The 24,999-nt window shown below is 36.8% G+C and overlaps 1 protein-coding gene across 2 annotated transcripts in view; it reads right to left on the bottom strand.

The window, feature by feature from the left end:
- gulp1b (GULP PTB domain containing engulfment adaptor 1b) overlaps nt 1–24,784 on the bottom strand; it is a 44,253-nt gene extending 19,469 nt beyond the window's left edge. The window contains exon 1 of one of the 2 annotated variants that reach the window (XM_052559513.1): nt 24,623–24,784. In XM_052559513.1, coding sequence (XP_052415473.1) covers nt 24,623–24,677 — 55 coding nt within the window. In that variant the 5' untranslated portion in view covers nt 24,678–24,784. The remainder of the gene's footprint in view (nt 1–24,622) is intronic. The other variant, XM_052559514.1, reaches the window with a different exon arrangement.
- Nucleotides 24,785–24,999: the final 215 nt, after the last annotated feature.

Raw genomic sequence — 24,999 nt, 5'->3', positions numbered from 1 at the left:
ACCGTATAATCTCACCATGCAAAACATATTGTCTTTTTCTTTTAACCCTGGAAAGCCTGACATAGAAAATAAAACTGAGAAAAATATTTTATTTTCTGAAATGGAACGGTTTATTTTGAACCTTTAGACTATATATATACTGTCTATTGACAGTACACACACAAGCACATACATTTACACATACATACATATACAGAATATATATATGTATGTATAATACAATACTTTGCATATTTTTTTTAAGTATCGTATTTAATAAATCAGGCATTTATGGCTAATAAATAAATATACCTATATAAGTACACCTTGATTTTATTCAGATGTAAAAATCGATTTGTTGCAAAAGCTGATATGGCCAAAAAGTAAGATGAAACTTTGACAGCTTATAATGTGAATCAATGAGAACTTTATAACATTGTAGCAGACTACTGGCATAAATAATATAAATATAACAATCATTTATGAATATAAATATTGTCACTTTAAATCTCTCAATAATGTCTCAGTAAGATGATATTTAAGTGCTTAGTTTTATAATCAAAGCTCATTACATATAACGCAATGTAATAAATTATACCTGAGGGATGTACAACCTCAAACAACCTCAAAAACCTGATTTATAATTTGATACTTATATTTGAACATGCTTTTTAATAAAAAAAAGATAATCAAGTAAATTTGAATTGCTTAAGTCCAGCAAATGTTCATCTTGAAATATTGATATTTCCAAATGAAAATCAGTAAAGATTTCACAGCAAAAAGACAGATGTTCTGTACCATTACCTGAAGTGTGTATTTTTTACAATTATACTAAAAAAAGTTGTTTAAAAGTTAAACCATCAATCCGATGATAGAAAGCATGTATCAGATAGTGTACAACAGGTCTTTCCACAATGTTTTGATCTTTGGAATTGGATCACTGGAATTTAGAAGCTTAAGAAATTTGCCTATCAAATATGACACAGAAGGCTCTATAGGATTAAGGTAGAACACTGCAAAGACAACAATGCAATCATAAGATTCAGTGCTGTCTCTACTGAAAGCTTTCAGCATTTCAGTTGATTTGATTTGATGCAAAGCTTCCAGAGCATTCTGATGGTGCTGTGCCACGTTTGGCTCGTTCACTCAATGACAGGAACAGGAGTCAAGTGGCTTCTATGAAGCCCTGAACAACAGGGAAACACATCACTTCCTTTTATCAGTCAAAGCTTTGCTTTCTGTCTGAACTACAGCGCAAAAGACCCTTAGCTCAAAATACTTCATCTTGCGCCAGCACTTCAGCCCATCAATCAAGAATCGTCCTCAGAGAAGGGAATGGAAGAATGAGAAAATATCGGAAATAGAATGTGCAGAAGAGAGAGGGCCAATTTGACAGCTTGCGTTCAGGAAAGTTGCTAACCCTGAGTTTTCCTGTTTGAAGAGCTGCTAAATCTTGCATTTCTGGCAGTCTTCTGTTTAGGGTGAATGTGAAAAAAATGACGGGATCTTCGAAAAAATTAGAGGGAAGAGCAACATGTTAAAAATATGCATGAAGTGATACATTAAAGAGGCCACTCATGCATTTAAGGAAGGATTAGTTTAATGAGACACAAGGATTTATTACTCTTGACTGAGCATGACAGCCTGTGTCTTAAAATGGCACATATAATCTCAAAACTTTGACACGAGGCAGAAAGGACGTGAAGCGCTGTGACCTTTCCAAGTTCAGAGGTTTAAAGGCAACACAAACAAACTCTAAAACTAGATACTGTGCATTTTACATGTTCTTAAAGGGATAGTTCACCCAAAAATGAAAATGTTATTGTGTTTATCTGCTTACCCCCATGGCATCAAAGATATATGTGACTTTGTTTCTTCAGTAGAACACAAACTGAGATTTTTCAGTCAATTTTTTTTGCAGTCTATCACTCTTATAATGTAAGAGTGTAATGTTAAAATGTAAAAAAAACACAAACAAAACCAAATTAGAACTTGCGGCTACAATAATGTGTAAAGACACAAAACGATCGGTCTGTGCAAGAAACTGAACAGTATTTATATCATTTTTTACCTCTGATTCATGCAGTGTCAGAACTGTTAGAACTCTCCTGGTTATGTGCTCCTATGCGTGTTCTCACTTCTCAGCAGCCGGCATGAGAGGCATCTTCATCTTCTTCTTGCTTTACTTACAAGTGTTTCTACAACCATCTATCTCTCAATTGGACGATTGACACTCTATCTACAATCTAATATCGGAAAGTTTGCGGTAATGCACTTATAAGTCTGCAATAAGTCTTTGTCATATTTGTCATTTTAGTGCTTGTGAGCGCCCCCACTTCTGCTGATCCACCACTGGGGCGAGCTCCACAGCAGACTTCTACCCGACAGTCAGAGCGGCATTATGTCACGAAAGCAAGGGTTTAGGGTGCCATTTGGGACAGGGATTAAGTCAGGGGTTTCCAGTCCTGTTTCTGCAGGGTTTAGCTCCAGTCCTAATTTAAAGGGGGGGTGAAATGCTATTTCATGCATACTGAGTTTTTTACACTTTTAAAGAGTTGGATTCCCATGCTAAACATGGACAAAGTTTCAAAAATTAAGTTGTACGTTTGAAGGAGTATTTTGGGAACAAAAATACTCCTTCAAACGTACAACTTAATTTTTGACACAAGTTTCGGAAAGTTTTTTTCAAGTATGGCTCTGTGTGACGTTAGATGGAGCGGAACTTCCTTATATGGGTCCTGAGGGCACTTCTGCCAGAAGAGCACGCGCTCCCGTATAGCAGAGCACTGAGAGGCTGAGCACAGACACTCATTCACTGATCAGAGCGAGAGCGTCGCGAAAAGTCATAAAAAAAGTGTGTTTTTGGTTCCCAGGGCAAGACAACCCTGCACAGATTACCAAAAAAAAACAGCATTAAGGGACCAGTGGATGGAGTTTATTTTTACAGAGCATCAACGGAGTTGTGCATGTGCAAGTGTTTTTGTTTGTTCCCTGCATTTCGAAGATGCTTGTTTTACAAACAAGGCCCAGTTTGACGACGTATTTGCGTATCGTTTATTTCTTAAGGATGATGCAATCCCAACGAAAAAGGGTCACGATCGTGTGTTGGAACCGCAGGCGGTGAGTAAATCTGCCTCCTTGTTAGTGCGTCCCCTCCTATGCCAGAGACCCGGGCTCGAGCCCCCGCTCGGAGCGAGTCGTTGCTGCTGCTGCTCTCGTTCAGTTTCAGCCTCGGGATCTGATTCTGGATCATAAATAAACGGCTGAATCTGACTGTTAGCCATGGTTTGTTTTGGATGTTTTTTTCCTCACGGTAATGTCACAGCTTCCACATGCTCTCAACGCAAAAGCCTACTGGCGCTCATGATTCTTTAGCTCCGCCCACATGTCACGCCTCCAGCCGGTCGTGTTTTTCCGGGAAAAATCGGTACAGACTATCTTTCTCTTATGAATATAATAAAACTAAAGACTTTTGGAGTTATGAAGGATGCAGTACTACTCTATAGGTACTCAAGATTAACAGGATATTGAGTGAAAAAGAGCATTTCACCCCCCCTTTAACACACCTGAACCAGCTAATCAAGGTCTTCAGGCAGAGCCTCATTAATGGAAGCCTCCAATGTAAGCAAAAAAAAAAAGAGTGAGTGAGTGACGTGACATACTGCCAAGTATGGTGACCCATACTCAGAATTTGTGCTCGGCATTTAACCCATCCAAAGGGAACACACACACACTGTGAACACACACCCGGCGCAGTGGGCAGCCATTTATGCTGCGGCGCCCAGGGAGCAGTTGGGGGTTCGGTGCCTTGCTCAAGGGTTGCCGGCCTGAGACTTGGGAGTTAAAATTTCTAATCACTAGGCCACGACTCACAAAAAAAGAGGCATAACACTGCAGTGTGCCCCTGGTGAGGAGACGAAGATTTTGGAGTTTAAGTTGAAAACTCTCAACCTTGATCATATCAAATCTGGGAAAACTTGATAAAATCAATCATAGTTGAGATCCAAAACTCTAGCAGAGAGAGAAAATAGTCTTTTTTTACATTTCTGTGTTCTGTGTAAATAGTATTTTAAACAAACATATGCTGTTTCACTGAAAAAGAGAGATATCTTAATTAAAATTATGAGGTTTAAAATAAAACATGCATTGGTGAATCATTCACAGTAAAATAAATAAGATGCACTTAGTAAAATATTTAGCTTTCATGACAAATTTAAATATTAGGGTGAATGTTTGAAAAGTTGTGAGCCTGCCCTGCACACAATGGAACGTATTCACCATTAAACATTATTCAGTCTATTCACCAGAGTAATTTTAGCAGGTGTACCCGACTAACAAAAGAAGTATATAAAATGATTCAGGAGAAACCCATTTCTTCAGCTAAGGAGAATTAACATTCTTTACAAGACCTTACCATGGAAGCCTATTAAAATGTACTTTTACATCAGACATAATAGGAGTGTCTCAGCCAAGTGTTACGCTAACTTTTTGACTAATTGGAAATATGTGTTATCAGTCAAGGATAAGGCTTTAAGATGATTTTATAAATTTAAATAAAAACCACAATCTGACAAATGTAAAATAATGGGTCTAATTATATTCCTTATGCAGAGACAGCTCAGTGGCCTGAAATTGAAAAACACTTTTGACAATGTTATTTAAAGTTGAGGTGTGAAATGAGAGATGGGTAACGGGGAGCACAGGAAGCAATCTCATTCCAATCAGCTTCCATTTCAGGATACACATCAAATCACATTTATGAGGCTGGAAGTAAGTGTAGTGATTCCCAAGGACAAAAGTGAAATGGTGTGCACACATACATGCACATGCCACTAACTGACAGGCTTCGGATCATGACCGGGAGAGCCTGATGTGTTGAATCTTCATGAAGTTTTAATGGGGTCCACTTGTTTAATCTTTTTATACATTATATGCTCCTTATTTGTAATGTCTGCAGGGATGATATGCTTGCAAATGGATGATGGCTTGTATATGACGGAAGCTAAATCACTATTAACTTGAAACACCCCTGGCAAACCCCAAACTCTCTGTATGTGATGAATAGACATACAATTCTGTCTTAAAGATGCTCTATTTATTTGCTGGTTCTTCTTTGTCCCAATGATATATGAGCATTTTCCACTCATTTACATTCGGATGGATCCTTTCCATCACTCTGACTGAGTCTTTACATTATGTTTTTTCTACTTTATTCTTCTAAAAGCACGGTATAAGGTAAATGTCTCTTCTCATTTTTTATATTAATAATAAAACACCGACTTTGTCTGTTGGCTACTTTCAAGTGTACACGTTAAGAAAAGTCAAATATGCATTTTGACAAGGTTTTGAATAAAATTACCAGATATGAGTACATGAATAAACTTAGAAAACTAAAATGTAAAAATATATCATTTATCACCGCAGGTTTTCTCCTTCAAGACAGAGGTCAAGCTATTTTTTTCTTTATTCCCTCAAAAATGCATGATCTGCAGCTCTATTATGCAAAAAAGCACATTACTATCAATCAGTTATGCATATATTCTTACAGACAGATCCACTACAGGCTTTTAGAGATCCAGTACTAAAATAAAAAAAGTGAGGGGTCGTCCAGAGTATCTCGAGGAAGGTCAGGTCCTCACTCAAGAAATATTTTCACAAAGCAGATAGACAAACAAAAATCAATGCAGGTTCTCAAATCCATCTTGAATCATATTTTAGATGCTGCTGGAATCTGTACCAGGCTTTAACCAAGACTTTTCTGGATTTTTCAGCTTCTCAACAAAGAAAATGCCAGTTAAAGAGATCCCAGTCTATGTTTTCTTGGTAAACAGCAGCACTGATGGTGATCCAGCATTTCAGTTCATATAAAACAAAATGGAAAATGTCTTTCTGTAGACACTGTAACTAGGTTACTGCATAAATACTGCATAAAATTAGTTTACATAGTTTTATCCAAACCAGATGTCCTAAATTACCTATTTAATAGAAAAAGACAAACAAAATCCACAAGTTGGATGCCTGGTAAAAAATAAAATAAAAGAAGTCAATCACCATCTGTGTGTATGCATAGGGCTCCAACATTCAGCTACTGCTACCAACTATTAATAAATCAGGAAAAGGAGTTTTACATTACAGATATGGAGACCAAGAGGGACGTGCTGCTTCATGAAGCATATAATCTCATTATCAGGACTGTTAAGAAAGCCAATTAGAGTGTAAATCAGCAGACGGGATAATTCAGAGTTGAATATGCAGCAAGATGCCCTGCTGTATTGGCAGAAACACAGAGAAGGGAATCTCAAATAGTCTCAATGAAATGCAAACTCTTTGTATAGACAAAAACTTTTCAGGGTGCAGTTCATCCTTGTAGTTTGCATTGCACTTTGATACATATTTGCAAATTACAAAAGGTGGAAATTTTCCTTTGGACCTGGCATGTATAGTACCAAGAATTGTTCATATGATTGGTAAGATTGCAAACATGGCTTATATTCAGAAAGTGTCACTTTACTGTAGTCCTAATGAATCGGTCAGTGGTACAGTGTATCTACAGTGTATCATTGAGCCAAACTGGCACGTTTCTAGGGTCCCAGTGTATTATTGAACACACACCAAGAGGCACATCAGTGTTGTTCAGGTCTGTTGGGCAGTGCCTACACTTGACAAGACAAAGCACTCTGGAATAATGAAGTAGGTTAATAAATCTTAGCTGGTGACTTGGAGCATGCGTTAAATCCATTTTTATAATTTTCCTCTAATCTTCATGGCTGTTTCTGCATGATAAGGACTTTCCCTGGTGAAATGCTGCAACTTCTCCAGTCACTTAAAATATGCCCATATTTTACTGTCAAGCATTGATTTCTGAGGGCCCGTTTCCTCTTCTCTATGTGCAGCGCTAAAGCAGCTCAAGGACAGACTAAAGCAATTTCAGTCATTTGGCTTGTTTTTCGTCAAATAAATTTGAATGAGCAAGAGGCAGCAGGAGAAAGCAAAAGCAAACTGATGAATCTGATGTTTTCAAGTGGTCCCGTCAAAGTTGATTGAGCTGAACACCCCAGCCGAATGAATGACTGCTGGTTTTGGCAAAGGATCATCAAATGAGGTTCTCTAAGGGAAACACATTTCCTGCAAGGGCTGTATCGGACTTCACATTGACTGTAGATATTCTACAATTGTTCTTTGCAATACATTATTGATAAAATAAAGAATGCTTAAATAGAAACAACTTGGACAGGAATACAGATACAAAGATAAAGGACTGATATAAGTATACAAAATACAAGTTTACCATTAGGAGTCTGCATGGCAGTAGAAGTTTAACACTGGGATGTGAATTCGCAGGGCAGCTAGTTAGTGATTTTATTTCTGTAGCAGAAATTTTAACAGCATTGCATTGTGTGGTAATTTATTCCCAACTGAATCAACATCTCTGAGTTTACATGAAGGATTTTGGCCCAGGGCTGCTGTCAAATCACTTGACACTGAAATTAATGCAAAAGTGAAAAGTTTTGTGAGCCTGTAAATATGGGCATGAATTAACATTAACATCACTATAACTCTATTATACGGGAGTACCAAATCTGTGATCAATAATAACCATAGCAATGTTTTAGGGTAAAGGATGCATGATTACCATCCAGCATTTTCTATTGTAAACCACTATACAATTCTTATATGGAATATGATTAACACTTACAAGAAGATTTACAACCATATTTAGCTTCAGTGTGTATTTGTCATGGCCTGTTTGAAAAACCTCCCTCGTCCTCCATGAGTTTCATCACGAAGGAGCCATGCAAATTTTTGTTTTTACAATTCCACTGAGAAACAATTATATTCTGAATAGTGTTTATACCAGTGTAATATTGTCTCTTTACCAAGGGAGGGAATCAATAACGAAGCATGTCCAAGCTGCTTTCAACAGCAGTCTTCTGAAAATCCATTTACATGCACATATAATCTCATTTTCAGCATTGTTGATATTTTGAACTATTTCTCTCGCCACAAGATACAGTTATTTTATGATAAATCATCTAGACTGAAGTGCATATTAAAATTTTTCCTAAAAACATGGTAGAGCTCACAGAGCTGCATTTCTAGAGCAGAACACTAAACAGAGCATATAATCCCTTAAGATACATTGTCCCTGTACATGACAATGTGCCAAAGACATATATATATATAAAACAGCCAGTGTTGCCAAAAGTGTTTATTATAAGAAATAAAATGCAGTAAAATTCTACTATTAAAAAATCGCATACTGTTTGTGACTAAATGAAAGAATAATTGTATTATATAATTTTAGGTCCTAAATAGTCCTAAGAGTGCACTTAACTAAAAAGGTTTTTTTTCCATTCTGTAACAAGGTGAAGAGAAAGGGTCTTTCTTTTCACTGGTTTGTATTTTTAGTCAGCCATATTCATTCAGTGCACCATCTGATGAGGTGAAGGGCAGAAAGGAAAACAATCTTGTGGTTAATGAGCATGTTTTTCCAAAGAATGGTTAAAACATGCCATGCTAGAATGTGACTGAGGAGAAGAAACAAGCAAAAGCAGCAATAAATGACTCTGTGCATGCTGCTATCCACTTAGCAACAATACCAACATTACGTCAAAAAAAGCAAATGGTGATAATTTATAATTTAGCATCCTGAATAATGAAAGGCTCCTAAAATAAACCCAGACAGCAGATAAAAGGTGGTCTGTAAAGGCCACTCTAATACCTGGCACATCATCTCAGCTATGTAAATAACCAGCACAAAGGGTAAAGTACAGCACATGCGTACAGCACAACTTTATGTTGATATTGAGCAAACCCACAAAATGGATATGAGTTTAAATTCAAATTAGGCTGATTGCCTGTCACTTCACTCTAGTTTGTCAATTTACAATTTAATGCTAAGTTGTTTAACAGCTTAAGCCACCCTTTTTAAAATAGAAAAACAACAGGGATGTGACATTTTTGCAAAACATTTTTGCAGTATATTTTTTTTTGCTCATGTCCAAAAAATTGAGATCCCATGCATCCCTCCACCTCCCTATCACTTCCTCTATTTTTTTCTCCATGTACGTAGTACAGCAATGGGGGTTGAACCGAGCCTAGAGGAAACTAATAGGTTTAAAATTATATCCATCCATCTTAATTAGTGCAGCACACCTACAGTATTCAAGTCAACTCAACGGCTGCTTCATAAATGACCTTAATGCATAATGTAGCTTTTTAATCATGTTTTCATGAACGATGCAGATTTGATTTTGCACTTAATGAGAGTTACTGTATAATTCACTTAATTCAAAGCGGACATCATTACTTAAATAGTGTGCAAGATATTCTGTCCAACCAATGCATTTTTGTCCACATAAAGGGTGCATCGCTGGGTAAGAAATAAAGGCAGGCTGTGAAGTCAATGCCAAATAGAGACCACAGCACTTGCCAGCCACATGAAGGGCTGTCTAATGCACAAACACTCACACATAAACAAGTTCGGCACAGATAAAGCAGGGGAGAGGACATAATGAAAATGAACCAAACCAGCTCAAGCGCTTCGCAGCTCACATCAAAAGCCACAGTGTATTTTTTTTACAGAATAAAGCCTCTGCTTTAGTGCAGCCTAATGCAGATATAAATCCAAGATTTTAAGTCCAAGATCACCGCGTCCACACGCAGCGGATTCTCTCTCCTGTCAGAACAGTGTTTTTGTATTTTTTGGCTTGTGAGTTGCAGTGTTTTTGTACCTCTTCATCGCGTCTACCTGTTTTTACAGAACCACATTTTTAGAGTTAAACTCCAAGCACGTGAAAGAGCTGTGGGATCTCGGTCTGCTCTAGAGGCCTACACCATCACTGACCCCCACTACTGCATCTCGCAGCAGAGGCACCACAATCAGCGTGAGAGGAAGCAGAAGAGGGGTAAGCGTGGAGGTATCTGGGCTAGGCTAACGGCTAACCCACACAAGCTAGCTATCCCCACCATCGCACTGGCTAACGTATGCTCTTTGGACAATAAACTGGATTTGTGGTTTGTGTTTACATCAGTGATGCATGGTGCCTAGATGCTGTTGTTGTCTGCAAAAACTGCTCACCCCTGAAGGAGTTTTCCCAAAAATACACCAACACATTGACTTTCCAACATGGTGTAACAACACTTTGGACTTTGAGACACAGAGAGGAGCTTAAAAATCTGAACACTGCCTTCAGAGCTGGAGATGAGGTGGGCCTGAGGACTGCTAGGTCCAACCTATCCCACTGCATCAGAAAGGCTAAGAGACAGTACTCCAGGAGGATAGCCAATCCATTCAGCAACAGCAGAGACACTCAAAGCCTGTGGCAGGGGATACAGACCATTACAGACTACAAGCCCCCATCATGGACCTGTGACAGCACCATCTCCATGCTGAATGAGCTGAACACCTTCTTCGCTCACTTTGAGAAACAAAACAGCATTACTGCAGAGAAGACTCTACCTCCTCCCAACGACAAGGTGATGACACTGTCCCTGGACAGCATGAGGAGATCCCTCAGTAGGATCAATGCACGCAAAGCTCAGGGTCCTGACAACATCCCTGGGCATGTACAGAGAGACTGTGCAGTGGAACCCATTGATGTCTTCACAGAAATTTTCAACATCTCACTAAGTCAGGCTGTTGTCCCCACATACTTCAAAGCTACCACCATAATTCCAGTTCCAAAGAAGCCATCTCCATCCTACTTCAATGAATACCGTCCAGTTGCAATCACTCCGTGCAATGACTACCGTGCAGTGTGACAACAATTCTCACTGAATGTGGAGAAGATGAAGAAGATTGTTGTTGACTTCAGGAGAGTGCATACACAACATGTTCCTCTGACTATCAACAGTCCGACTGTGGAGATAGTGAGCATCACCAAGTTCCTGGGAGTGCACATCACAGAGGACCTCTCCTGTACTGACAACACCGCAGAACTGGCCAAGAAAGCACAGCAGCATCTCTACTTCTTCCACAAACTGAGAAGAGCTAGAACCCTGGCCCCATCATGTGCACCTTCTACAGAGGCACCATTGAGATCATCCTGACTAGCTGCATCAGTGTGTGGTATGGTGCCTGCAAAGTGTCCTGCTGCAAGTCACTTCAACGCACAGTGAGAGCAGCTGAGAAAATTGTTGGTGTCTCTCTCCCCTCCCTCCAGGACATTTATGGAACACGCCTCCCCCATAAAGCCCTCTTCATCACTGGTGATCCCACTTACCTGTCACACAGCTTCTTCATCCTGCTTCCATCAGGGAGAAGACTGCGGAGACTCCAGGCCAAAACCAGCAGACTGAAGGACAGCTTCATTCATCAGGATGTCAGGAACCCGAACTCCCTCCTGACCTTGCCTCCCCTCCTCTCTTTTGCCCCAGTCACCACTGAACTCTGAACCCCCCCCCCCCCCCCCCCCCCCACAGTTACCACATCCCAAGGTCCTTCCACTCCCCCTCCTACTAACAAACTCTGACCTGCACCAGTCACTTTGTGCAGCATTGTTCTGCTTTCAACAACCTCTTCAGTCAGTTTAATAAAGAACTGCTCCCTGAGCTTTTGGTTATTTTAAATCAGTCCGAATAAGCTCTTTTGCACTACATTCATTTTATCTGCACTGTTTGTTTACTTCACTGGTTTGCACTTGATCTGCCATGTGCCCTGTGCTCCTTTATTTAACTGGATTTTATTTTATTTTATAGTTTTTTTAGATGCCCTTATTTGTATAATTGTATTTTATATTTAATCTGTATCTATCTGTATTAATGCTCTACTATTAGTGTTATCTATATGCACCAAGGGTCTGTGAGTAACGCAGTTTCAATTCTCTGTATGTGCTGTATGTGGAAGAATTGACAATAAAGCAGACTTGACTTGACTTGATATACCCAATGCAAGCATTTGTTTGTGGGGTAAGTATGTCATCAGTGAATTAGAATGTCTTCCAGAATCAAAACCAGATCCTCTTTGGCCCCAATTCAGGGAAGACCCGGAGGGAAGACAAGAAAGCTGTGCAGTCAACAAAAACCAAACCCAACAACCATCTTCTGTGTGAAAAAAACACATGCACCTCACAAACAGTGTACCACATATACTTTAGATTATCAATACGGACAATAAAATTCTTTGATTAAACTAACTTGGGAGTCTTGATAGGCAATGGTGAATGGACCAGCTAAACAGAGGGCGGTGATATATTTATGACTCTTTCTCTCTAGAGCAGGTCTGGTACAGGATAGATAAGACCCCTCTTCCCTGCACAGGTAATACAAAACACCTGTAAAGTCACACTGTGGGTTGTTCAATTCATTGGGGTGAATAAAAAGTGAGGGATACAATATATCTAACTCATATTGACTAAATACACCAGTGGTTACATAAAGGAAGCAAGCACTGGAATGTACAGACTAAAATGTGCTTTTGTATCTGCAAATATGCCAGGGGTGTAGATTACGCGGGGGACCCCCCCCCCCCTTTAATATAACGGAAATTCATCCCCCGCACTTTTTCGGTAAAGTGTGTTCACATAGAGGTTTTCAAGAGCTGGTGTGAATAAATATAGATTCAAACTCAAAGAGACAGGACCGTCTGTGCATGAAATGATATTCTATTCAGACCCAGAAGGCGAGATGAACATCACTGAGCGCTAAACTCTCCTGCAGTGTGTGTGTGTGTGTGTGTGTGTGTGTGTGTGTGTTTCTTTATACTCGAAGCCGGAGGTCGCTCTCGCGCAGAAATTCATAACAGGAAACTCATAATATGGACAAAATCGTTCAGCTATGCTGTATGAAAACAGTTGTTTTCACAGAAAAACAGACACTTTTGGAAACACGAACACATTAAACATATGACTGCGACAATATGTTTTTTCAAGTCATCTCCAGCAGGTGATAAATAAAGTATATGAACAATGCAGTACTATTACAGTATAGAAACTATTCTGCCTATTTATGTGATAAAAAGTGTTTGTAGTATATAAACAAATCATTATTATTTGTTATTGTCCAGCAGTTATAGATTTCTAAGCCAATTCAAAGCTTGAAATTATAGAAAAATTCAAGTTGCCTATACACTACCAATCAAAAGTTTTTGAACAGTAAGCTTATTAATGTTTTTTAAAATAGTCTCTTATGTTCACCAAGCCTGCATTTATTTGATCCAAAGTACAGCAAAAAATAATTTTTTTTAAATATTTTTACTTGCTTATTTAAAATAACTGATTTCTATTTGAATATATTTCAAAATGTAATTTATTGAGATTTCAAAGCTGAATTTTTAACATCATTATTCCATTCACACGATCCTTCAGAAATAATTCTGATATACTGATTTGCTGCTCAAAAAAAATAAAAATAAAAATACACTTCTTATGAAAATGTGAAAACAGCGGAGTAGATTTTTTTTCAGGTTTCTTTGATGAATAGAAAGTTCAGAACAACAGCATTAATATGATATAGAAATCTTTTGTAAAATGACGTCTTTATTATTACTTTTGATCAATGTAAAAGAATCCTTGCTAAATAAAAGTATTAATTTCCATAATTTTTTTTCCCAAAAAATAAAAATTATACTGACTCGAAGCTTTTGAATGATATAGTGTATAATGTTGCAAAAGCTTTTTATTAAAAAAAATTGCTGATATCTGAATCGTTTTATTCATCAAAGAATACTGAAAAAATTTACTCACCTGTTATAAATATTGATAATCAGCAAATCAGCATATAAGAATGAATTCTGAAGGATGAGACACTGAAGACTGGAGTAATGATGCTGAAAATACAGCTTGGATCACAGGAATTAATTACATTTTAAAATATATTCAAATAGAAAATAGTTATTTTATATAGTAAAAATATTTCACAATATTACTGCTTTTGATGTTTTCTGGATCAAATAAATGCAGGCTTGGTGAGTAGAAGAGACTTCTTTAAAAACATTAAAAATCTTACTGTTATAAAACTGTTGACTGGTATATTGTAATGTTTTATATTATATTGTAATGGCAGCAAAAAAAAAAAAAAAAATGTGTGTAGTTAAACGTGAACTGGTAACTCTAGGTTCAAACAGGTGATCCCAGGATGCAAAAGAAGATGTTGGTTAGCAAACAGTTTTGTTTACCGTTCACTTCCATTATATGGATAAAGTGACATTTCTCAAAATATCTTCTTATATATGTTCTGCAAAAGAAATAAAATCAAGTTTGGAATATGAGTAAGTGAATATGGATAACCATGACAGAATTAATTTGTAATTTTTGGGTTAACTCTTATCTCTTTAAGAATGGCAGGTCTGTTTAATATACTTTTAACTATACATTTAACAGCACTAAGGAAGAAATGTAAAATAAAAATGTATTGTTAAATGTCTTAACGTTACTACAGTATGTGTCATTATAACAAATAATGTACTAGTTGTATAGAAAACATATTTGGTCATGGCCATGCATCTGATCATTTATACATATATAATCTTTAATTATGGTTAGGAAACTTGTTTGCCTTCAAATATTCCAAGAAATAAAAAATCCAGACAGAAGGACATAACTCAGAACGGAAAAGTGCACATTATGCAGATCATTTCACCTGCCATCTAAAGGCAACCATTAAATTTTCATAATAGTCTATTGTATGATGGATGCACTGCACAGCTGGTTCTTTATCTCCACATTTTCCCCATAATATCACATTGACTGTGCACTCAGTGTGATATTATTTGTTTTTTTTCCCGTTTTTCATTTCACATTTACTGTTCAGCTCACAGCATTCTTTCCAACCCTGCTTCTTTCCCTCAAAGCATAATAAGATAACACTCTGTCTGAATATTGATTACTCATATAATGGGAACACAAACTACTACAGAGAAATATGAATGGAACAGGGGAATTCCCAAAAGAGGTGCAACTTGCTGCACTGGTTCGGGATTTACATCTCAATCTCATACACTGACAGGCAAACTCCTGCATCTGAAAATTAGAAATGTATGAAAACAGCTATACATTTCATTACAAATCCTAAACAATGCATTATTAATGAATTCAACACAGAAGTTGAACACATTGCACCTCATAACTCTTATTTGAATTGCTTTGAACTTAAACAGTTAAAACATAGTGGTAGACTCTCTTGGACCATACTGCCTGCAAACCTACAGACTTCTATAAGACAGAAGAGTAAAGGTCTGAGTTAACCTTAAATGGGCCTTGCCAACAGTCCACCTTCTATTAACTGACTAATCCGATACATATATAAAAAAAGATCAAGGTTTCATGGTGTGCAAGGTTTTTAAAAGTATAGTTTATCCAAACATTTAACTTTTCCTTAATTATTCATGTTATTCCAAAGCCATTCTTTTTTTTCTGCAGAACACAATTTTATTTTAAAGGAAGTTGGTAAGGTTGTTTTTTTAAGTATTAACAAAGCACTTATGTTATATGTTCCACAAAAGAAATAAAATAATTTGGAATGACAAGAAGTGAATAAATAAAGAATAAAAATTTTAGAAGAACTATTCCTTTAAGGTTTACAAGAGGCCATTATAATGAGTGCTATTCAGGCAAACTAGGGACAATGACCTATAAAAATGTTCAGAGTAAAAAAAAAGAGGAACAATCTGTCCTTGTGAAAATATACTACAAACAATTTTAAAAACTTTTGAATAGAAATACTTTCTCATTTCCATCATTTTCTGTACAGATTTTTTGGACTGGGACTGCTTTGGCACTGTGTGTGTTTTTTCCACTCTGTCTATAATAGTAGCATGATTGATTTCAGATGTACCAGCCCCTAAACTGAATTATGTTTTCTGATGCTTTACAAGCTGGTCAGATGGGCTCTTCCTGACAGAGTGGATGATTCTTGGCCAGAAAAAGCATATAAGGGTTGAATGTGGAGAGCGTCAATCATCAAATCTAAGGTTTGGCCTATAAATACTTAATTTCAAGGTCAATTTGGCCAAACACTTCAAAAGCATTGGTGAAAACAGAGTAGCAATTTTAATAAACTGTTCACACAAACATTTTGTTTTAGCCAGACAACACACACACACACACTCAGCAAATCCATCAGTTAATATTGTGGTGCTCCATCTCACCACAGGTGATAACCTTGAGATGTCAAATTTGATTTGCTTTACAACAAACTTTATGTAATAATTCCTCCATCCATATTTTATCATTTGTGACATCTGGGGGCAATAACGCAGATTAAGTTAAGTAGCTGGCATGGTTTCCCCTTATGGAACAAATACAAAATGTTCAATTGTTGAATGGAGAGCAGCTGCACAGCAGCTCCTCTACACAAAGCATTTGGAATTGAACCAATCAAGCAAACATGAGTAATACCCTACTGTACTCAAAAGAAAAATTGACCCAGTAAAGACATGTGACAATTTCCTCAACAACAGCAACGTAAAAATATCTGTCACGAGACCCAAAATGCTGTGAGAGGGATTTTCGTTTTGCTAATCTAAGCCTCATTTCACTTCTCTTTATCCCCAGAGCTATGCTTCCTGTTTTCTCCTAGAGAGGAAATAGTGTAATGAGTGCATTCTCAAGGAGGCTATGGGCGTCTCCAAGAGCAAAATAGACTTTCCTGGCAAAGTGCACAATGTTATTTGGACTGCACCCAGAGAGACACTCCCAGGAAGTCTCAGGGTGGACACCTTAAAGGACTCCCTGAATCTCTTCCTGCATACATTCTTAACCAACAATACCATATGTCTTTCATCTCACACAGCTTTTCCACCAAAGCACCTCAAATTTTTCAAAAACTCATCATTTTAGCAGCTCTTTGTCAGATTGTGGATCTTTGAACAACTTTATACTGCATCTACACCGACCTGGATTTAGTTTGACAGTAAATTCTCACACTTCCTCCTTTAGGGAAGGTCATTTTTGATGGACTATTTTTAGAACTCTGCGCCTCTGCGCCTTGATGCAAGTCCATTTAGTTTTTGGTAGTACAAACAGTAAATCAACACCAACAACAAATCATTGCACAATATTGCCTAGAACTGTCCATAAGTGGACAGTCAACAATTATTGTGATAACCAAGTCAAATAATCAGGTAATGCTTACTATAAAAATAAAAATTTATATAAAAAATTTGAGCTGCACAATTAGTCATTAAAGTATCAGAATCTCGATTCAAACACCAACACAATCGTATTTCTAAATGACAACTATTCGTCTGTGTTTACTAAACCTTTGACAAAGTCATACCAGAGCATTCATATCTTAGTTCGCACTGTCGCATGGACACATAGAGAGCGGTTATCACGTTTAGGTAAAAAAACAGCTTCACAAACAGTCTTTTCAGACTTCTTTCTTTGGAAAGTAATGTGTGCTTCAAATACAGTTCGTTGATTACATTGTTTCACCACTCTTTGTCGAAAAAGTGACTTTTAAAAATGTATTTGTCATTCAATCATCCATTCAAAAGATTCATTCAAAGACGATGATTATTTTTTTATCAATCTTTTTTTTTTTATCAATTAATTGTGATAGCCCTAGTCCAAATACACTTATTTTTGCTTACTCTTTCCTTATTTAGCAAACTATGTGATTTCCAGTCCCTAGTGAGTCATGATTGAGTAAGTGTGTAAACATGAATATGTGTAAAACACTGCCTGCTTATGTTCTTTCATGCACCTCACGAGTTCAGCAATGCAGTGAGCTATCATGATACTCAAGGGCGGGGCAAATTCCCAGTGTTCCTCATCTTTCCACACTTGACAGCTCTCAGTTGTTGTATGAAAAAATTATCTTGTCGTTTTTTGTTCTTACTAGCAACCTATGTGCATACACTAGTTATAGACTGAACAAACAGATCAGATTTCACTCACAAAATGACAGAGCAGTCAGTGAATACATAAATATCAGATTTGAAAAACAAAAAAGATTTGTCTAGCGTGTGTTAAATATTACTTATAATACTTTTGTTTTCATTTTCCCTACTGCTTTTAGAGCTTATTTACTATCTGTCTAATTCACCAGCATCAAAAAGACCATTTTAGTCCCAATGCCTAGAGCTGCTATGTTGATATCTTTTTAATCTAGTATCCTAATGCTATATTAACAAAGCTTTGAATGAGGAGAGAAATTTCTGTAAATGTATTGAGAGGAAATTAGTCCATTAACACACAAAGACAAAATAAATGTTTTCTTCAAGATTAAGGTAAATAACACAAGTGAGGAATAATGTTTTTTTTTTTTTCAGGTAACATTTAGGCATCAGAAGGCCAATGCAACAATTTCATGAGGGTTCATGAGTTTCAAAATGCTTTATTAGAACAGAACAGAATAGCAGTATATAAATCATGTATATTTTGTTGTGACCATGAGCACCAGGCTTTAATAACTTACTTTCACATAGTCTGTGACAGAATTATAGTGCTATAATGATAGCCCTATGATAGAACGGGAGACAATTCTGGAACACAATCACAATATTATAAATCTACCGATCAAAAAAAAAAAAAAAAAAAAAAAATTCATGGTGGGGCATAACACACCCTACTGAAGAATAAATTGGAACACAATTTGAGATATTTTGGATGTAGCGACGGAAGCACTTTTTGTAGAAGAGCATAAGCAGCAATGTGATTATGAAGTGACACAGAAAAGACAGTTTACAATAGAATTATTGAACAAAGTCATTATTTTTATGTTCTTCGCTTACAAAAAGTGTTCCCATCGCTTCATATAACCCAGATTCTGACGACGACTTTTCATACCTTTTATGGACCTTGACACTGTTATTTACTCGGCAGTCTATGGGACAGTCTCAAGCCTCCAGGTTTTCATCCAAAATATCTTAAATTGTGTTCTGAAGACAAACTGAGCTTTTACGGGTTTGGAACGAAATCAGGGTAACTGATTAATGACAAATTTTTTATTTTGGGGTGGAGTAACCCTTTAACATTACTTTTCATTTTTGAAAGAATGGACTTTTCATTAAAACCTTAATAAATCAACTCAACTTGAGGAAAATGGGTATCTGATGACCCCTTTAGACACGATGGTATGTAGTGAACTCTGTCTCTATCCTCTCATTCAGATGTGTGAATCACATCCAAATTACTTTTTCATAAAAGTAATTAAACTAGTAATTGAAATGTACCTTTTACTTGTCTTGAAAAAGACTTTCAGATAAATGAATCTACTCACTAGTCTGCTTTTACAGCTTCACTGTGTTTATAATCAGCTCTTGCAAACTATTCTAAGTCAACTTATCAGGAAAATGTTTTAAATAAAGAGAAAAAAAGTTTTTGGAAACTTAATGATGGCGTTGAAATCATGGAACCTGTAAACACATTGCTTTCAATGAGAATCACTGGCTGTCAATACAGTATACAGCAGGCTTCCTCAATAGGCATACAACAAACAGATTACAGAACTACCAAATTTAGCTATAAGTGAAATTGCATTATATAATAATTGCTGTTAATAGTGTTATCTGTAATAATACTAGTATCTGTTTGATTACATCTTTAATTGATTTTCCAATACATTTCTGTCATATGCACATAAACTGACAGTCACCACTGATAAGATAGTACTAAATATTGTAGAAACTTAATTTTCTGTAAAGTTGCTTTGCAATGTTTGTATCGTAAAAAAATAGTGGGCAAATTGGCTTGTTGAGTAAAAAAAAAATATTTCATACTCTGTAGTTAATCTTCCATTCTTCTGTAACTCTTTTTATTCAAACATACACATGACACAAGACATTCCTCAGACTAATCTATTGTTTAGCTTGAGAAGGCTTAGAATACGATGCACAAGTCATGTGGATTACTTTCCTGACAACTATGTAGTCCTACTGTGTACTCCTCCTTTAGTGTGCCATAGAAGAAAGATCATAAGAAAGTCATACAAATTTGGAACAACATCAGTGAAAGTAAATCAACAAAATTCCACAGTAGATGGATGCTAGGATGCTGTTGATAAGGAGTAAAAGTGACGTCAAAAAGGAAACAAAGATGCTGTCTGCAAAAAGTACACACTTTTGCATATTCTTTGTAGTTTCAAAAAAACCTCTTAAGACTCTTAAAGTTCAAGGGTGATTTTATGAGTATAGTCAAGGAGTCAAAACAATTCAGAATAATTTGAGATAGATTTCTCTTTTAAAGCTTAAAAAAGGGTATTTTTTTCTCTCTCTGTTAAAATACTTTCTCCCATTCCAGCTTCAATATAAGTAGGGTATTTGTAGGTCAACAAGCCCAACATAGCAACATTGTCTAGTTTGGGGCAGTACTATTTGCTAGTCTGGCCAATGACAGACAAGGAAGTGTTCTGGAAATCTATTTTAAAGCATTATTTTTGCATTTCCATTTATAGATTTTTCTACAATTTTGCCCACCACCCCACTTCACACATATAATTATATTCACATTCATATTGACAATCACACATGCTTGGTTTCTTTTATTGTTTTAATGACTGTGGGGGGTAAATGAGTCACACTGCACTACCCTGATGAATCAATACTAACATTCCTGATAACAAAATGGCATTAAACAGGCAAATGATAATGAAAAATCTGTCATAACTTGTTTACTCATTTATTTTAGATCGATAGAGCACGATGCTGAGGGATCAAAGGATCTGTATGTTAAATTATCAGGCATGGGCTTGAAATCTGTTGCTTCACTCAACATTCACATTGTCAGTTAAACCAGAAGTCTATTGGTTTCTACGCTTCAGTGAAATCAAATGGACAACCCATTAAACTCATGCAGCACCTGCTCCAGTCAAATACAATTTAAAGCTCAAAAAACAAAAAATCTAATTTGGAAGAAAGAGCACATAGTCACGCAGTCCGATGTTGATTCACTGACAGGAAATGAAGCATCAGATGTTGAGTGATTATCTCTGGATGTTTTGAATGGGAGGCCTATGGACCCTCTCAGCATTCAGTCTTTGTGTTGTACATGTTCGTTTCTATCATGCCTATGTCGAATGCTGTTTGTGAATGCAAAAATGTAGCTGGCAATTACAGCTAAGAGACAGATTTTTCTGAGTTACTAATCAATGTCTGGAGAACAAGAGAGGAGTTTGAAATGTGTACGATAATTTGTATGCTTCTGCAGATCGTAATGTCAGAAGCATCTGTTTAGATTGAATTTGTGTGCCATCTTTCGAATTATTTTCATGCTTTCAATTTGCATGCGAGTTGCAAAACATGTGGTGATAAAAGATGTACTTCCCAGGGAAATAAAACTCAGCTTATACTAAATTAGTATTCCTTGGTAGGAGGTTTCTATCGGGCAACTAAGGACACGTTGCTAATTTGCTCAGGGTAAAACTTGCTGGCAAACAATAAATAATACTTCCCTGTGCACTAAGAACCTAATGTGAAAGTAAAACAAACCCAAAACTAGGATAAATTCTGAGGATCAGATATCTTTATACAAACACATAGCATCTTATTTGCTATTCAAATTACATCTCATTTGAAGTGTACTTTATCAGAACAGAATGAAGTGCCAGCAGGGTTAAAAGCTGTCTAATATTTACTGTCATGGTAATGTTTAGCTGTTGAGCTCTCATATAAATCATCATCACTGATTAAAGATGAACTATAATATCTAAGTCAGTAGCTTTGCCAAACACAATAGGCAAAAATAATAAGGGTTTAATGAACAGTTCCTGCCTTGTATGTCATGTTATGCGGTTAATTGCTGTGTTTACATGAAGGCTTTTCAGTTTGATTGAGCCATAAATCTGACTATAAACTTATTATTCGGTTGCATATAAACTTAGATTGTAATGGTACTGACTTCAGCGAATGGTTTAGTTTAGTTCATTTAGTGAAAGATTTGTCAAAACAATTCAAACACATAACTCTTCTAGTTGACTGATTCATTAAAAGAACTTATGAATCATCAGTTTGTTAATTTGTAAAGAGAACACAAGAAGAATGTTTTCTTGGCATTATTCACATTTATCACATTAAATCAGATTGAGTCAGACTCACAACTCAGGTAAAATATTTTTTTTTGCTGTGGTGCTAAATATTCAAAAAGGTGCAGGAAACACTGCAAAGTTTAAATAGCACCATGGTGTGTTTTGTAGGGAAAATCAACATAAAACCTTTCTTTTATAGAAACATCTTTCTCAAATTGGGGAAGTTGCGGCCTAGTGGTTAGAGAGTTTGTCTCCTAACCCTAGGGTTGTGGGTTTGAATCTCGGGATGGCAAAGTTTGTTCACTGTGTGTGTGTGTGTGTGTGTGTTCACTGCTGTATGTGTGTGCACTTTGGATGGGTTAAGTGCAGAGCATGAATTCTGAGCATGGGTCACCATACTTGGCTGAATGTCATGTCACTCACTCACAAATTATTCCTGTATCTTATTTGTTGACTATATCCTACTGAAATAAATTTTACTGAAGATGCTCCTAATTATACTAGAATATGCAAAAAAGTATGTGATTTGCTTCCTTTTGGCCTGTAACATTAGAAAGTAATCAGAAGCCAGTGTTCATTTCAATTCTCCCAAGACAAATGCCTTCAAGTTATCACTGAGAAACCATCATGTGGAGGCCATCACACCTGTCTTCCAAACTATAACCCCTTTAGAGTCCAAACCCCATGGCAAAACCCAATCCCACATGACTCAGACAAAAACAGAACCCAAGACCGGCACAGGAACCAGACCCCTCAAGTCCAGGATAATACTACTTTATTCTGTCAAATCATCAAATCAAGCAAGTCCAATTCATTATTGACAACAATGATCATGAGTAGATTTTAAGTCCTGCCAAACATGGTAATGTTATCAAAATATTTGGTGTGGATCATGTTGTCATTACATTACAGCATCAGTTTTTGCAGAAACAGACATTGCAGCATCTGATTCTGGCAGGGCTCATGCTTTTTACTTAACTGGAATAATGTTCAAGAAATGTGAGTCACTGGAGTAATCTGAAGATCATGGGATTTGTGACGTTTTAATTACAGTTTGATTGAATGAAACCTGCTGATTGGTGTTATTTAAAAATAATTTCCCCTTGTCCTGGTAATCATTCCATTAAAATGTATTCAAAGCCTTATTTAAATGTCTTGCCTAAGTAAATGACACATGGCTGTTCAAGAATTATGAGAAAAATATATTCATCCTCACGAACGATTTTAGCTAATTAAAGGAACAGTTAAATTTATTCAGCCTTATTGGTGTTTAAAACCCAAATGATTTTCTATTTTCAGTAAAACAACAAACATTTTACAAACTGCAAATGACGCACAACTATGACCTGTAGCTATCAAACTCAGAAAAGTACCATAAAAGTAGTTGCATGCATTCCATCTGTTCCGAAGCCATTACATCTTATAGATTTCTGAGGGGAAAAGGGTGAGGTTATTCACTAAAAGTCTTCCCTATAGGTTTAACCTTTTTATGTTGTAAATACTCTGAATGTTCCCCAGATGGAGTTTTGATGGCACATAAAATAAGTTTAAATAATAAATAATCCATGATATAAAATAAACATATCATGTGCTTGAAATGCAACTTCAGTAGCTAGTGGCAGCATGCCTCTCTCTGAAGCCGAGATTAATGTCAAATGGTTAATGTCAATAATATGTCTCTTGACTGATCTTAAGGTTAAAAAATAAGGAGGTGTGAAGTGATTTGAGAGATGTAGCAGGGATAGATTTGAGAGATAGCAGGGATAGATTTCTGGAAATTAGAACTAGCCATCTGTTCTGCATACACATTTACTGTATGGCTTCAGAAGGATTGTAATTTTGCACATGAACTATATTAACTGCTTTACGGGGATTGGGAGCCACTTGAATGCTTTTGTTGTACAGAAAGGAGCAACTTGCCTTATTTGCATTTTCAAAACACCTCTTTATATATAAGTTGGTTTTTAAATTTGTATACGTTAATTTTACATTAACTACAATATTCTTTAATGTTGGCATAGCTGGTTTAATCATGAAATTTCATTTGAAAATGAAATCATATGAAAGGCATAAAGGTGCATTTCTATTCAGCAAGTTCACATTTGACTAAAATCAGGCAAATGGATTTACAGTCTGTGGAAAGAGTCTGGCAGACTCAGTTATTAAAGCACAACAACAGCAGCTTGCCGGAGACTGTCAGAATGTCATTGTGCTGTTCTCTAGTTTTCCTCTGTCAAGGGCAGCAAGCGGCGAGCGACACGGAGTCAGCAATTTCATTATGAACATCATTCTGTCTGTCACTGCTGGGGTCGGTGGCTGAGCTCTGGGTCACTGCATGTGGATAATGCACAGCAGAACACAGCTGAAACCACGGAACTGTCAAGCCGAGTGAACCGAACAACAGAACTAGCCTAACTTTATAACACGGCGATCAAATATACATGCACATGCACGAGGTTAGCGAGTTTACATTCTACTGTAAATAAAAATCTTTTAGCAAAGAAAAAAAACATTAGAAAAGGCAAGCTGTTTTAACGGTGAATGTTTCCCTTTGTGTTATATCACAAGTAAAATAGCAGTATAGTTACAGAATAAATGTAACGTGTATACCACATCACGCAACAGATTCAAACTACTTTTTATCGTTGAAACATTCCTATAATAAAAGGTTACGACATTAACCATATATTTACCGCAATAACAATAGCAACATTTAAAGAAACGGAAGTTCTCTTACAGGGAACGTTGATTTTGTAGTTATTCCCAGCAAACCTTAGCCCGTCCAGTCGCATCTGCAGCGAGTGGCTAGAAAAGCGCGCGCATGTGTGCCTTTCTCTCCGCGCGCACTCCAGCCGCTTAAAAAGTTTAATGACGTCAACCGGGCATTTAAAACGCCGCTTTTTTCATAGGAATGTTCGACGTGCTCTCTGCCTTAAAGGGACCGCGCACCGTAAAGACCCATCACAGAGACTGTATAAAATCAACTGTTGAATGTAGCGCATTCAATTTTGTCATCGTTTGCGCACGTCATGTTGCTTCTGTGGAAACAAAAAAGGACAGCTGAGGAGTCATTCAGTCAAATTGGGTTTTTTGACACATCTTAAAAACGCAGCA

This window comes from Carassius gibelio, chromosome B6 (assembly GCF_023724105.1).
Source record: "Carassius gibelio isolate Cgi1373 ecotype wild population from Czech Republic chromosome B6, carGib1.2-hapl.c, whole genome shotgun sequence".
Classification (NCBI taxonomy): Eukaryota; Metazoa; Chordata; class Actinopteri; order Cypriniformes; family Cyprinidae; genus Carassius; species Carassius gibelio.
Note: the sequence above shows the minus strand (reverse complement) of the source record. Positions and strands in the feature narration are given on the sequence as shown.